General features: G+C 38.0%; 1 protein-coding gene across 7 annotated transcripts in view; it reads left to right on the plus strand.

Moving 5' to 3' along the window:
* RELCH (RAB11 binding and LisH domain, coiled-coil and HEAT repeat containing) overlaps positions 1 to 15,366 on the plus strand; it is an 85,328-nt gene extending 69,962 nt beyond the window's left edge. For 6 of the 7 annotated variants that reach the window (XM_064662469.1, XM_064662490.1, XM_064662480.1 and 3 more), the window contains 6 exons: positions 491 to 554; positions 2,100 to 2,238; positions 2,590 to 2,706; positions 3,718 to 3,806; positions 9,504 to 9,574; positions 13,564 to 15,366. In XM_064662469.1, coding sequence (XP_064518539.1) covers positions 491 to 554; positions 2,100 to 2,238; positions 2,590 to 2,706; positions 3,718 to 3,806; positions 9,504 to 9,574; positions 13,564 to 13,684 — 601 coding nt within the window. In that variant the 3' untranslated portion in view covers positions 13,685 to 15,366. Of the gene's footprint in view, positions 1 to 223; positions 307 to 490; positions 555 to 2,099; positions 2,239 to 2,589; positions 2,707 to 3,717; positions 3,807 to 9,503; positions 9,575 to 13,563 lie in introns of all 7 variants that reach the window. The other variant, XM_064662516.1, reaches the window with a different exon arrangement.

A 15,366-nucleotide genomic window follows, 5' to 3' on the forward strand; every position in this document is an offset into this window, starting at 1 on the left:
GATATTTCTTTCAGGCTAAGGAGGGATGCTTTTGCTAATCTCACTAACAGGTTGTTACTAATAAATGCTACAGCATGAATAGAGTCTTAGTCGCTTTAATGTCTTGTGTGGGTGACTAAACCAAGAACAACCCCAAGAGTCTACCTGCCCATCCTCAGTCACAGCTAACCCAGTTCTTCAAGTTTACCAAACCATTTTTTATTGCATGTTGACTGGTTTACAGCTGACTCTTCGAGGCATGAGTGAAGCATTAGTTGACAAGCGGGTTGCTCCGGCCCTTGTTACCTTGTCCAGTGATCCTGAATTGTGAGTTTCAGATTGAGACCTTGAGTTAATCCTGTCTGTCTTTTTCCTGGCCTGCTTTCTTTTTTGTGTGTGTCATTGCTAGAAACTAATGTGTAACTTAAAAGTACTAATTTTTTAATTTTGCTTTTATTAATTTTGTTCTTAATGTTGAATACATTGTAAAGACTCTATTCTTCCATTGTAGTTCAGTAAGGATTGCTACAATTCCTGCTTTTGGGACCATCATGGAAACTGTTACTCAGAGAGAGGTAAAACACCTGTTGTCAGGCTGTTGGTTTTGTAGCATAGCAGATGGATAATTTTTTTTATAAATCCAGAGTAAAAGAAAGGGCAGCTTATAAATTATTTCCTTTTTTGTCATATTCTCTTCCAAAATGCTTTCCGGTTTTGCAACAGCCTTTTTTTTTATTGTTCTTTTGGAAACAAATTCTTAACTAATAAAAACATTCCCTTCTAAATATCAAACCAAACATAAACAAAGAGAGACGGATAAGTAAAGGGGAGGCCTGTGCTAGAAGATGGGAAATCCCATGCTCAAAATGTTTGTTAAAACATTGTCCTGTATGGTTGTGAAATCTAACTCCATTATTTCCAAATAAAATAGCTTTATTTTAAAATGCTAACCAAAAAGACATGATGGAAGTCAGTTACCTCCACATAAGTATATTCTACCATTTTAGATGCTTTAGGATATCCTGCTTGGCTCCCAACTATTTCAGAAGAGAGGACAAGTCTCTTGTAGTTCCAGTCATATCTGCTTGATGTTCAAGATGGCACTAAAAGACATAGTGACATTACCAAAATAATCCTTGAGGATAATGTAGAGATGCAATTCCTCCTTCTTTTTAAATGATGAGACTTTGGTAGTAGATCAGAATTCTGAAGACACCCAGGATTCTGCTGTAAGCAGTAGAAATGCTGGATTTTATTTTATATAACAACTGTACAATTGAATTTCTTCTTAAAATCTTTGCAGCTTTTTGCAGAGCTTGCATTCTTCCCGTAATTTCAACATATTCTAAAAGAATGTGTTTGAGGAAATGTGAGTAATGTGAGTCAAGTCAGTGATGACTCACAAGCACTTAGAAGATGGAAAAGTTAGAATTTTGTAGCTTGGAATGCATGCCTATAATCAGTTGGGAAGAATATTGTTTTGTTACCACACAGAAATTACTGTATCCATTGCACTAATTAAAACAAGCCTTAGAGTACAGAGGTGATAGCACCTTCCTAAATGTATCATAAAATGTTATTTTTTCAACTATGAATGCAAATAAAGTACTTACGTAATTTTATTTTCCATTTTTCTAATCTTTAGTTGAAGAAATCTTTTTAATTCCATTGATTTTATAATGGTTACTTTTGCATCTCTGTCCTCTGCAGAAAATTTTTCAGCCTATTAATTGAGTTACATTATAAAAAATCTCATTAATGAAGTTCTAATTAAACAAGAAAACTCCATAGTTATTAATAGCAAGTGGGAAATTTTAATAGGTAAAAAATGGGAGTGTCAAAACCAAGGAAACCTCAGGAGGAAAGACCAGCTCTGTGGAAGCACCTCTCTGTAGTTAAAAGATAAATCAGATTAAAACTCTGTTAACAGTCTTTAAGGCATAAAGCTGCATTGAAGAGTTTGGAACATCCTGTTAGGAAAAAAAAAAAGTAAATTAGAAGAAAGTCCAACATTTGTCATCTGAAATATGGAAGATTATAAACATACTCTGAATTGACCATAACAATTTCTAACATCTTCATTCTTTTGTGTTCTTTCTGTTTCTCTGGGAATATTTAAGCTTCTGGAGAGAGTAAAAATGCAGCTGGCATCTTTCCTAGAAGACCCTCAATATCAAGACCAACATTCTTTACATACAGAAATCATAAAGACATTTGGAAGAGTTGGACCTAATGCTGAGCCCAGATTTAGAGATGAATGTAAGTTGCATCTGTGGGAAGATGCAGTCTTGCTCTTTCTGTCCAAAAGCTAATAGGTATGCTGATTATATTGATTTTTTTTTCCTATGAGTTGTTACTATTTCAAAGGTACTCTGAGATACATTTTTATTTCAAGTGGTGCTACCACAATCTTTATTTCAAGTTTGAGTTGATCAGTTAAATCTGCAAGGGCAGTGCCATCAAAAGCAATTATTTGCAGTTCTTTTTCCACACTGTTGTGTGTGCCTGCAGGCACACAGGTGTCTGCAATTGCCACATAGCAACTGTTTAATGCTAAACAAGCCTGTGGAAAGCAATTTCAAACACTTATTCCCATATTTACTTTTCCAGTTGTTATTCCACACTTGCACAAGTTAGCCTTGGTCAACAACCAGCAGTCTGTGGATTCGAAGAGACTGGATATCGCTACCCACCTGTTTGAATCCTACAGTGCTCTTTCCTGTTGTTGTATCCTTTTTTGGGGGGAACTTTAGCTGTTACTTCTGTGGTGGTGGTGGAAGTTTAATACTTGAGAAAAAACTAAGTTTGTCTTTGAATATGTGAGGTAAAACATGATCTATTCAGCATAAGGAAGAGGTTTTCACAGATGGTAAATGCGGTGGGTTAGTTGGACACCAGATGCCAACCAAGCCATTCTACTACTCCCCTCCTCAGGAGGATGGGGGGGAAGGTGGGAGGGAAATAAAATGGAGAAAAAGCTCATGGGTCAAGATAAAGGCAGTTTAATAAACAAAAGCCATACATGGAAACAAAGGAAAACTGAAGATTTATTCTCTGCTTTCCATCAGCAAACAATGTCTGGCCACTTCCCAGGAAGCAGAGCTTCAGCACACGTAGCAGTTGCTCTGGCAGAGTAACATCATAATAACAAATGCCCCCCACAGCCCCTCCTACTTTCTCATAGCTTTTGTATCTGAGCAGGCATCATATGGTATGGAATATCCCTCTGGTCAGTTTGGGTCAGCTGTCCTGGCTGTGTCCCCTCTAAAGGTCTTGCTAACCCACAGCCTGCTGGTCGGGGGCAGAATGTTGGAGAGACAGCACTGATGCTGTGCCAGTGGTGCTCAGCAGTAGCCAAAACACTTGTGTGTATCAACGCCTTTCAGGTACCAGCGTAAAGCACAAGACTGTGAGAGCTCCTGTGGGAAAGTGAACTCACTCTCAGCCCAACCCAATACAGTGGAACTGATAGATACTTTTAATAGAACAAAGCTACAAAATCAAAGCCCTTGATCTTGACCAGTAAATTAAGAAACAATACTAAATGAATGGTATGGATGTGTGAAATACATGATGTTAAATATGTTTAAGATCCTTTTTGCTTTTTATTAATCATGAAATTTTCTTAGTTTTGCTTCTGTGTATGTGTTCCACAGAATAACGTTATCAGAAGACAGACAAAAACTTGTATAATTTCAGAATTCAATCCTTATAATACCTTAATAACCTGGTTTTTAGTTATTTCAGAGGATTTAATGGTCAATCACTTTTTACCAGGACTGAAGTGTTTACGAACTGACATGGAACATCTCTCACCGGAGCATGAGGTGAGCAGCTGTTTACTGAGTATGAGATGCAGGTGGCAGAAAAAGTTAAAATGTAATGGTATTTAAAACCAGAATTTAAGGAGAGCTGCTTTTAAGTGTATCAAAACATAGGGGTTTTTTTATAAGGACTAGGTCACATTATTTAAAAAACAGTAAAATCTTTTAAAATTTATTTCTAAGCTGAGGATCTCTGCAGAGAAATATTCAAGTGTCAGAAATTCATGTAGAAACATATCTTTGTAGACTGAAGAAAAATTAATGTTTTTACCGTCTTTCTTTTTCATCAAAACAAGGATACACTAAAATGAATGGCTACAATATATCCAAAGAAATGCAGATGAAAGTTGGTGGAGTTTAGGAAAGAAATCAAAAATGAGGAAAGTATAGTCCTGAAATACATGGAATGTACTTCATATCTGGAGTACTATGTCCAGTTCTGGGCTCCCCAGTACAGAAGCATGGATCTACTGGGGAGAGTCCAGTGAAGGGCCACGAAGATGATGAAGGGACTGGAGGAGAGGCAGAGAGAGACTGTTAAGCCTGCAGAAGAGAATGCTCAGGGGCATCAGCATGTAGACAAACACCTGAGGGTCCAAAGAGGGCTGAGCCAGGTTCTTCTCAGTGGTGCCCAGTGACAGGACCAGAGGCACTGGCAGAGGATTTTTTTACTGTGAGAGTGACCGAGCACTGGCACAGATTGACCAAACAGGTAGTGGAGTCTCCATACCACAGGGAACTGGCTCCAGATGGCCTTGCTTGAGCAAGGGCTTGGACCAGATGATCTCCAGATGCCCCTTCCAACCTCAACCACTCTGTGATTCTGTAAATTGTAAAAAGCAGATAGGACAACACAGAAGCAAACACGATTTTCTCCGTTAGGAGGAGCTTACAGAAAGCAGCAAACTAGAAGAATTAGAATGAGAAGCCAACTTGAGAAACTTGAAAATCTTGGTATATGCACTTTTTGTAAATACTTGAAGAGGATGAATAGTATCTGATTGAAACACATAGATGTTAAGTCAGTAGCTGAAAACAAGAGACATAGTTTAGTTGCATGTTGGAGGAAACCATAGCAGGATGAACATTTCAAGAGATGAAGAAAAAGATTTAATCAGAATGTACAAAGGAACATTGTTGTGGTCTTTGAAGGTTAATACTGCACTTTCATGGATTACATTGTACATGAGAAAATTAATTTTATTTTCCTTATGTTTGCAAAAATGACTTACTTTAAATGACTGTATTCTCTAGGAGTCCTAAGTCCTTATATTCAGTAACAAAGTTCCTTCTTCCAGTTACATTTTTAATCTAATAGTCTCATTCTTTTATTTTCTGTATATTATTATTTGAGGAACTTTCCAACCTAAAAGGAAAGAATCTGACTTCAGAAGGGTGAGTCAGGAGGAACAGTAGTGAACTGAGCATCAGTCAAAGGCAACAGAATTGTGCTTCTTTACCGCAGGCAGCACTGGAGATGTGGCAGTGATAGATACTGTGTTCAGAGAGACCTGGGAGATGTATTGTGGTTTGGGAAGTCTTAAGAATATATCTGAAAGCTGCAGTAGGCAAAAGTTTAATTTTCTTTCACTAATGGGATAACTGATACAAATACTGCTTACTTCATTTTTGTAGTTAATGCAACTTCTAAGGTTTAAGGCCATAGTCAGTTCAAAAGATGCCCTGAATTAGAACAAAAGAGCTTATTTGACTGAGTTTGTCTTGTTAATCAGAGAAGGAACTGAGGACTTGAATAGGATTAAAAATAAATCAATAAGGAAAGACAGCTCTCAATCCTCCATTACTACATTTTGCATCACTGTGATTAAGTGGCTTCAGGCATGATGCCAAGTGCTTTGTTTTTTTAACTGGAGAGAAATATAAAATTAAAAATATTTGCACCGTGGTAGAGGCTTTGAGGCCTGATTAGTTCTAGTGTCTGTCTTGGAAGCCTTCTGTCTTAAAATAGTTTTCTGAAATAAATGCCATTTACTATCTCAAATAGTTAGATATTTGCATAAACAGAATTAACCCTTTTCTCAGTATTTTGGTTACTCTGGTGTTATTCACGATTCAAATGGTTATATGACTTACAAAAATACAGATGATTGGAAGTTGGTGAATGTCACACCGATCCACAAAAAGGGCTGGAAGTAGGACCCAGGAAACTAGAGTCCTGTCAGCCTGACCTCAGTCCCTGGCAAGGTTATGGAGCAGATCATCCTAAGTGCAATCACACAGCACCTACAGGATGGACAAGGGATCAGACCCAGCCAGCACAGGTTTAGGAAGGGCAGGTCCTGTCTGACCAACCTGATCTCCTTTTATGATCAGGTGACCCGCCTGGTGGATGAGGGGAAGGCTGTGGATGTGGTCTACCTGGACTTCAGCAAAGCCTTTGACACTGTCTACCATAGCATGCTCCTGAAAAAGCTGGCAGCTTAGACAGGGACACTCTGTGCTGGGTTAGGAACTGGCTGGAGGGCCGGGCCCAGAGAGTGGTGGTGAATGGTGCTGCATCCAGTTGGCGACCGGTCACTAGTGGTGTCCCCCAGGGATCAGTGTTGGGCCCAGTCTCTACTGATGATCGGGATGAGGGGAGTGAGTGTACCATTAGCAAATTTGCAGATGATACCAAGTTGGGGGGGAGTGTTGATCTGCTGGACGGCAGGAAGGCTCTTCAGAGGGACCTGGACAAGCTGGAGAGATGGTCTGATTCCAATGGGATGAGGTTCAGGTGCTGGGTCCTGCACTTTGGCCACAACAACCCCATGCAGCACTACAGGCTGGGAACAGAGGGGCTGGAGAGCAGCCAGGCAGAAAGGGACCTGGGAGTTTGGATTGACAGGAAGCTGAACATGAGCCAGCAGTGTGCCCAGGTGGCCAAGAAAGCCCATGGCATCCTGGTCTTTATCAGGAACAGTGTGGCCAACAGGTCCAGGGAAGTGATTCTTCCCCTGTACTCAGCACTGGTGAGGCCACACCTGGAGTGCTGTGTCCAGTTCTGGGCCCCTCAGTTCAGGAAGGATATTGAGGTGCTGGAAGCAGGTCCAGAGAAGAGCAGCAAGGCTGGTGAAGAGACTTGAGCATAAGTCCTATGAGAAGAGGCTGAGGGAGCTGGAGTTGTTTAGCCTGGAGAAGAGGAGGCTCAGGGGAGACCTCATCACTCTCTACAACTCCCTGAAAGGAGGTTGTAGCCAGGTGGGGGTCGGTCTCTTCTCCCAGGCAGCTATCAGTAAGACAAGCGGGCATGGTCTTAAGCTCTGCCAGGGGAAGTTTAGGTTAGATATTAGGAATTAATTCTTTACAGAGAGGGTAATCAGGCATTGGAATGGGCTGCCCAGGGAAGTGGTGGATTCTCTGTCCCTGGAGGTTTTAAGGTAAGACTGGATGTGGCACTTAGTGCCATGGTCTATTAACCGTGGTGGTAGTGCATCAAGTCCAACCCTTGATCATTTCAGAGGTCTTTTCCAACCTAGCTGATTCTATGGTTTTCTCATTTACAGAGCCTTAGTTTTTATGGCTCTAACATCAGTACAGAGTTTATGCTTATCTTGGAAAGGTAACATTTGTGGAATTGGCTTGTGATCCTGTCGGGCAACATTTACCACTTATCCCTCATACTTGCTTTCCTTTTTTCATATAAACAAAAGAGTAAGTTGGGCATTTAGGCCAGACCTTCTCATCTTTAAAAGAAACATTTCACCTTGTGCAAACATTTCAGATACTTTACCAGCATCTCTAGTTCAATGTTAAGTCCCTTCTTCCCCCTTCTCCACTTGCCTTCTATTTATTTTCAAAATAACTGGATTGTGAGTTGCATGATAATGAGATATAGTCAGTACTTGATGAAAATATTTAGTCCATATACTGCGGTATTGTTTATAATACTTAAACATGTTATATCTCTTAAATGTCTTTAAATATAGCGTTACAACTCTAAAATCTCTCTCTTAAAGGAGGTCTACATGATTTCATAATCAGTCCTAGGATCAAACAAAGAGAACCCAAGGGAACAGGTCAGAGCAGTATGTGCAAAGCCGTAATGTAGAATTGCCATATGATATTATATTTATATCTTTCCTCTGTTTTGCCCTGAACTTTAAGATAAATTGATTTGGGAAAGAGGAAAGAATTGCTCCACTTCATCCAAAAATTAACAAAGCCTTCCCAGAAGGAGATGTGCAATGGCCAGCAACTCCATCATGTTACTGAAATGATTCTGAGTCCCTGATGAATTTTTCTCCCCCTTGATCAGGACTTCATATTGTTGATGTTTGGAACATCTACATTCAGATAGATGTACAAAAATGTAGAAAAGCTCCAGTGCACAGGTAGAAATGCTAAGTAACTAAAATTATGGTCACTGTGCTTATAAATTTCAGGTGATTTTTTGATACAGAACAAAAAGCTTGCTTTTTCACAGGAGTTCTGAATGTATTTGTCTTGTATCTCTGTACTACTGAGTTTAAGTACCTTGTATAACGTTTTATGCAAATGAAGGATGGCAGATTTAGCAGTAAGAGTTGTAGTCCTTTTTGAATGCTGCTCTCTGAAACATTCAAGTGTATATAACACCTGCTACCTAAAATGTTTCAAATGCTGGAGTAATATTTTTGGAGAAATAGAGTGAGCAGTGGCACAGATCTGTAGACCAGGCCACTTCTTACCAGTGTAATTAAAGGTTGTGCTGCAGATGTCCAAAGCAACTTGACAGAAACCAGCTTCTTAATGTGTACAAATACATTTAAAAACAGTTACCAGCTGGTAGTAACCATTAGTGACTGATCCATATTTTAAAGATTGAAATTGGGTTTTTTTCCTTTATTGTATATATTCTGGTTTGGTAAGACACTACTAATTTATATTGCTTGTAGCTTTGAGATTTTAAGTTTAGTGTCTCAAAAAAAATTGCTTAGCTTTCTCCTGAGCTGTGAGCAGTGTAAGTTTCCACTTATGCAGTGTGTGTGGTGTATATACATGTACATATACATATTTATAGTTTCACATTTTGCATTATGCACATTTGCCTAACTGTTTTGCCTAAGTGTTTCAAATGCTTTTTGTCTTAATGTGTGTGTACACATTAAGTACTGTGTGAGCAGGGCAGGGAGCCATATACCTGTCCAAAGAACTGTATTTTTTTTTTTTTTAAAGCCTACTCCTGGGAATCATTCCTTATTTTTGGAGAAATGTAAAAATGTCAGTGTGGAGGTGTTTTCAGTCTTAAATACTTTGCAGAAACCTTTAACACTACAGTTGCTTAAATAAAGGAAAAAAGCCATGATTCATAGGAACCCTGGAAGACACCAGTGGAATGATACCAAGTTTGCTTTAGCACTTCCTTTCCATTAAGGTGTTGTCTCGGGATGCCATCACACTTTTTTTTCCCTTCCTTTTTCTTTCATGCATAATGTTCATGAAGGTATGGTATGTCATAGAAGCAAGTTCACTTTATTTCAGAAAGTGAGGGGAAACAGGAGGGCATCTGGAACTCCTGTAACTGTTTCAAAAACATTTACTTCCTTAAGGTATTTTGAACATTTTTGTTGTTTCTAGCCACAAGACATCAGGTAACTGGAGACCAAAAAGGCTTTTCAAACAGTTCTGCTAATGTCAGAATTAGTTGCAGAGTACATTTCGTAAGAAGTGTTAACGTAAAAGGAAAAATGTCAAATGTCATGTATCTCTCTTCCTTAGGTTATTTTGAGCTCCATGATAAAAGAGTGTGAACAGAAAGTGGAAAACAAGACCGTCCAAGAACCACAAGGGTAAGACTTCCACTTCCTTTTTTTTAATGTGTCTTCAGAGTAATGTTCTACAGAATGTATTCCATAATGGTGTCCAAGGTTTGTGACCAGAAATCCCATACTGACATATTCTGTATTTGAAAACAGATTTTAGGAACTTTAACACAGTTTGTGGTTGTTTCTGTCTCCAGTGAAAAACACAGGACAAGAAATATTTATTTGTATCAATAGCAATGACTTTCTTGTTTTCCCGTGTTACTTTGTCCTTAATTTTTTATCCATTTAAAGCAGTATTTAAATTTCTGTCCTGAATCTGAGAAAGCAGGAGGTGTCTGGCCTAAGTGCTTAGAGCAAGGTATATGGTACACACCTTGCCACCCTGGGTGGGGGCAGCCTGCAGGCTGAGGGAATTGTTCTGGTCCTGGGAATGGCTTGCTCCAGGCTGCTGACCTTGCTTGCCTGTGACTAGTGCACACAAAAACAGCTTCTCCAGTGTATAAATTGAGCTACCTGTGTGAATTTCCTGAAAAGAAAGGTAGCTAACAGACCCACGTTGGACATGGAGATTTGGAAAGCCTAGTGTCATTATGGTGAGTTGTATGTGCTCTTTTGCATGCTTGTTGCTTGGAATGGTGTCCTGACAGGTAACTTCTCATGGATAATTATATAACTTAATAAATCCTTAGTGGTGTTACCAGGAAGAGTTTGAGAAGAAACAGTAGGTATCTTAAGAGAAAATTTGTCCTCAATCCCAATACTTTGCCATGGGAATTGGGGGAATTACTGAAGCTTGTTTGTGTCATGCTTCCATATCTGTAACAAATGGATAGAATTTACTTCTTGAAAGAGCTCAGGCATGGTCCTGGAAGCAACTGGTAGTTTGAGAATTACCAAAATAGGAAAGGTGTACAAGAATTGAACAGAAGAAATGTGGTGTGGAAAAAGAGTCAGTCTCTCAAATAAGATATTTCAGGGATTACTGATAGTAAATACTTCAAAATCACAGTTAGTCCTATTTAGCCATTGCAGAAACCAGTAAATGCAAACCTGATACAACTTCTAGTATATTTTCTTTTAGGATGCAACTGCTGAAAACTTAAGTTTTGAAAAGGATAAGTCTTTGCAGTGTGTTCCTCTCTTCCTTAATTAGCCTTCCCCTTTTTTACTCAAAATCAGACTATGGTCTGATCTTTTACTGTACAAAATTAACAAGAAATATTTTACCACTGAAGAAATGACCTTTTCATATACATAAATATCTCCTTTTTTTCCCTAAGCCCTTGCTAATTTCAGTTCCTAATTTCAGTGACAATTATATACTTGACAAAGGATTTAAATGCAACTGGGATATAAATTACTGGGTTTTGTTAACAGCATGAGAATGCATGCACAGAAATAAAAACAGATACAAAAGCAATCATAAGATGCTGCTGATAATCTTTCCCCCTTGCTGTTAGAAAAGGTTTGTCAAATAATATGGGGTCAAAGAAATAGTTTTTTAAGAAGATTAAACTTAGCATTTTTATATTGGATAGCCACTTTTGTTAAACATTTTCTTTAGCAATCAACAAGATATTTCAGTCATGGCTAAGAACTTATGTTACAAGCTGATTTTTATAAAATGCCCAGCATGAATGTTTGTTTTGGCCTAGAGCTTTCTCATAAAACAGGCAGAACTCTGTGTAGCATGTAATTCATCCAGACACTGGTCAAAAATTTGACATTTACACATTTTTTTTGTTTGTGGGTTGGGTTTTGCTTTGGTTTTTAAATAATTAACAAATCCAAGGACTTCTCTATAGGACCGATTGTTTCAAACAAGATATGCTACTGCCTTATTTGGATCTCTGATTACTTTTTGAAGATGTGAGACTCAAGTTACTTGATTTCATATTATTTTTATTGATATGTTTAAATGTTCAATTTGCATAGTAATAGAAGTACTTTGGTGGCATATTTTAACTTTTAAGTCTGCTGAGTGCTGTGGATTATATTTATATTTGCAGTAACATAGTAATAGAAAACATGAAGTCCTAGACACTCCAGTTGTTAAATTTTAATTTTTGACAGCAGATGGCTGATATTCCCCCCAAACTGTTTTGAATGTCAATAGTACATTTCCTGGGTTTCCTCAAACTTATTCAGGATCATTAGAATAACGAAAGCACAGTTTGTTTGAAAACTACAGGTTTGTTACCAGCTGATGGGCTTTCTTTTCTGAAGTGGGCAGTTTTATTTTCTCAGTGCTGCTTATGCTTGGAAGGTACAGTATTTTCCAAATAATTTTTCCTAGTTACACGCAACTCTAGGATACGTCAGTCAGGAATAGCTTCTTGTCCTTAACCAGCTGATAGCGAGTCTAAACTGTTATTTACGTAATTTATATGCCCTTGCTTTATCATGAAATCAAAGGAAATTGCATCTTACAGTAGCAGTAATTTACCTGCTAAGTTTTATCAGCTGGAAATAGGTGATTCATTAGTTGATGGGAGGTGTATAATCAAGCCAAAGATATTGATTGTGCCTAAAAGAAATATTTGACTTTAAAAGTTTATAATTAAACTATCTGTAAATCCACAGTACAGCTTTAGTGAGAAGCTTCCTTTTGTTTTTTAAGGTACTTTAAAAAGAACCAGAATTCATTATCACTAAGCACCTTTTTTTGTGGTATGAAATGGGAAAATGTACTAAGCGCATCCCTGCTGACTTTGAAGAAATCATTCAAGTTCTGTTGAAGCAGTTAACTTCAACTTGACCTGCCTTGATGCAGCTGTGTCTAACAGAACTGTTTATAACCTTGCAAACTGAAAAGTCTGTTCCTGGAGTCTGGCCTATGCCAGTAAGACATATTTTGTGGTCTTATGTATAATTTTGAAATGCAGAGTCCATGCTGAGCTTACAAGGGAGAATTTAGTTGGAAATGTTTTTAAAATTGACCCTATCTAATGTTGTTAAAATGGCAAACATTTTCCTACAAATATGGGAAGTATGGAATATTTATTAATATTCCTGCTATTGTACATTTGTTCTGTCTTGAGACAGATTACTCCTACTATGCTTATATATATATATATGTTATATATATCTGAAGTTGAGCTCACTGATATGTTGTAAATTAAAAAAAAAAATCTTAATTTCACAGCATTTGGATAATTTCTTAACATGTTCAAAGTTGTAGCATGTTGTACCTTCAGCACTGATTGGGTTGCTCCTTCCAGTCCAGTTTGTGGCAAACCTGTGGACTCTTCATTGTCTTATCTAGTATGTATGAAGCAGGAACATTCAAGCACAGGTAGTAGGAGCCACATTCACAACAACCAGAAGGAGAATGCTCCTTACCCAGCGAGGGGCTGACCCAGTATAACTCAGGGTGGGGTTTACAAGACATTTACAAGGAGATCAAAGGAAAGCTGATCAATAAAAATAAAGCTTTATTGGGAGTTACTAGACTGACAATCTACACCCAGTTTTAAACTCTGCTCAGGTTGGAAATAGTTGGAAAACAAGACAGTTGAAAATTAAGACCAGAGGTCACTGTTTTGTACATGCCTTGCTTCTACTCTTCTGTACATGTCTGCTAATGGTCACTGTTGGAGGCAGGATACTCAGACTAGGTAGGTCCATGTCTGAACCAGTACTGTCATACTTATACTAAATAAATGTAAGGATTGACATTTCTGCTGAGAAGGTAAAGCCAATCTTTCACAGAGGTATTTGTCACTAGAGCAATTGCTGAATAGGTAATAAATACTAATGTGGGGACATCCAAAGGTACCAAAAAGTAGCGTGGACAAAAATATTTTACCATTTTCACAAGGACTGTGAGGACATTAAAATCGATTTAACAGTGTATATTTGCACTAGGTGGTGATGATTTTTCAATTCTTCATGGTCTGGTCTTTTATGTTGAAACCTCTAAAATGCAAAGACACTTTAGTTGTTTAATAAATAACAGCATAATGTTCTTTTTTCTTTGTAGTCTTATGTCACTAAATTTTTTATTTTCCTAGCTCGATGTCAATTGCAGCGAGTCTGGTGAGTGAAGATACAAAGACCAAGTTTTTGAACAAAATGGGCCAGCTGACTACATCAGGTGCAATGTTGGCTAATGTGTTCCAGAGGAAGAAGTAAGACGGGAAGAGGAACTCCCAGCTAACACTAAGATGGACCTCACAGAGACTGGTTCCTGTACTTGAAGTACTTGCCTTTTAATTTCTTCTGTCTTATGTTCTTGTAGTATAATTTTATTCTAACCTCCAAAGATATTTGCACTGCTTTTGAATATCGCTGTGTATCTGTTAATTTTGGGTTAACTGTGGTTGATATAAAACTGAAATCATAGTCTGTACCGAGTCCCTGTTCTGTGTTCTTGTCTTTCCAGCATTATTTTTTTTATATAGTGGAAGGTTTTGGTTTTTTTATTTTCTGACAGGATATCAGCAAATATCTGTATTATACATGGAGCTATTCTGACGGTACTTAAAATAATGTAAATTTGAAGTCATTGTCATGAAGTAATAAAAGTGGAGATTACTTATGTATTTAAATTATGAGAGAGTAATGCAGATTTTTTAATTATGTTTCTAAAGAGAAGAGGAAGAGCCACCAGCATTTGTCTCTGCTTCTAGGGTTGTTTTTGTAAGTATTGTGCATCTTGAATCCAGAGGAATTGCAGTATCTAATGTATGAGACTGCTTGCACTGCATCAGTCTGCAGGGAATGCTCATGTTTCAGATGCTTTATGCTGACATTGTAAATGCTGTACAAAGTCCTTCAGATAAAATTCTCTCATCTCTTATGGTTTTTTGAGGGATGTTTTCTTTTGTTGGGTTTTTGTTTTATGTTAAAGCACTTTAACAACCAGTCTACACATCCAGAGGCACATCCATTAAGTAAAGGAAAAACATGTTAAATTAATAAATGTTAATAAACGTATAAGCTACTACACAGGGTCCCCGGTACAGTTCTGCAGGCAGAGGAAGCTTAATACAGAAGAGAGACTGCTTTCATCTTGCACTAAGTGTGCAGTTCTGTGTACTTTGAAAACTAAGATATTTTGTTGTATAGATTGAATTTTGGTTCAAATTTAATTTCTGAGTATTTGAAATTACGTTGAGATAGTTTGATGTGCAGTTTCTTTAAAATGTTAAGTAGACTGCATACATACTTTTTGAAAACAACATTACAAGGAGTATATTCAACAACTACCAAATATTTTTGTTAACAAGGAAGAATTAACAACTAAATACTTTTCTTTTTTTGCAGCACTTCCCCCCCCCGCTTCTTTATGTCAATGTAAGCTTCTGAAAGTAAACTCAAGTGCATGCATGAACTGGTATGAGGTAGCAAAATATAAAAGCTCGGGCATTCTCTGACATGGTACCATTCAGCTGGAAGTATTAACATCTTTGAGGACAGGAGAAGCAAAAGGAGTGAGGGAGTAACATATTAACTTCTGGAACAGAACACGGATGGAACAGCACGTCAGGTATTGCCCTTAGATGGAAATAATGGAGATAACTTGAGGCCTCTGACTGCTTTGTGTCTGTGCCTGTTGGCTCTGCATATACTGTTGCCTGCCATGTTTGTGTTGTGACAGGGCCTGCACACCTGCACACTGTCGGTCCCTTTACACTGCACTGATGAAACATTTTTCTTGAGGTTACAGACAGCTCCATGCCTTTGTGTTGCTTGTTACCATGAAAGTATACTTTTAGCAGACTGACTGTGAAATGGAGACATTCCTGAGGAATGGGAAGTGGTGACGTTCCTCTCTATTGTTCTGTTGTCAATAAAAAGTTTTGTATACCTGC

The sequence above is a fragment of the Pseudopipra pipra genome, chromosome 1 (genome assembly GCF_036250125.1).
Source record: "Pseudopipra pipra isolate bDixPip1 chromosome 1, bDixPip1.hap1, whole genome shotgun sequence".
Classification (NCBI taxonomy): domain Eukaryota; kingdom Metazoa; phylum Chordata; class Aves; order Passeriformes; family Pipridae; genus Pseudopipra; species Pseudopipra pipra.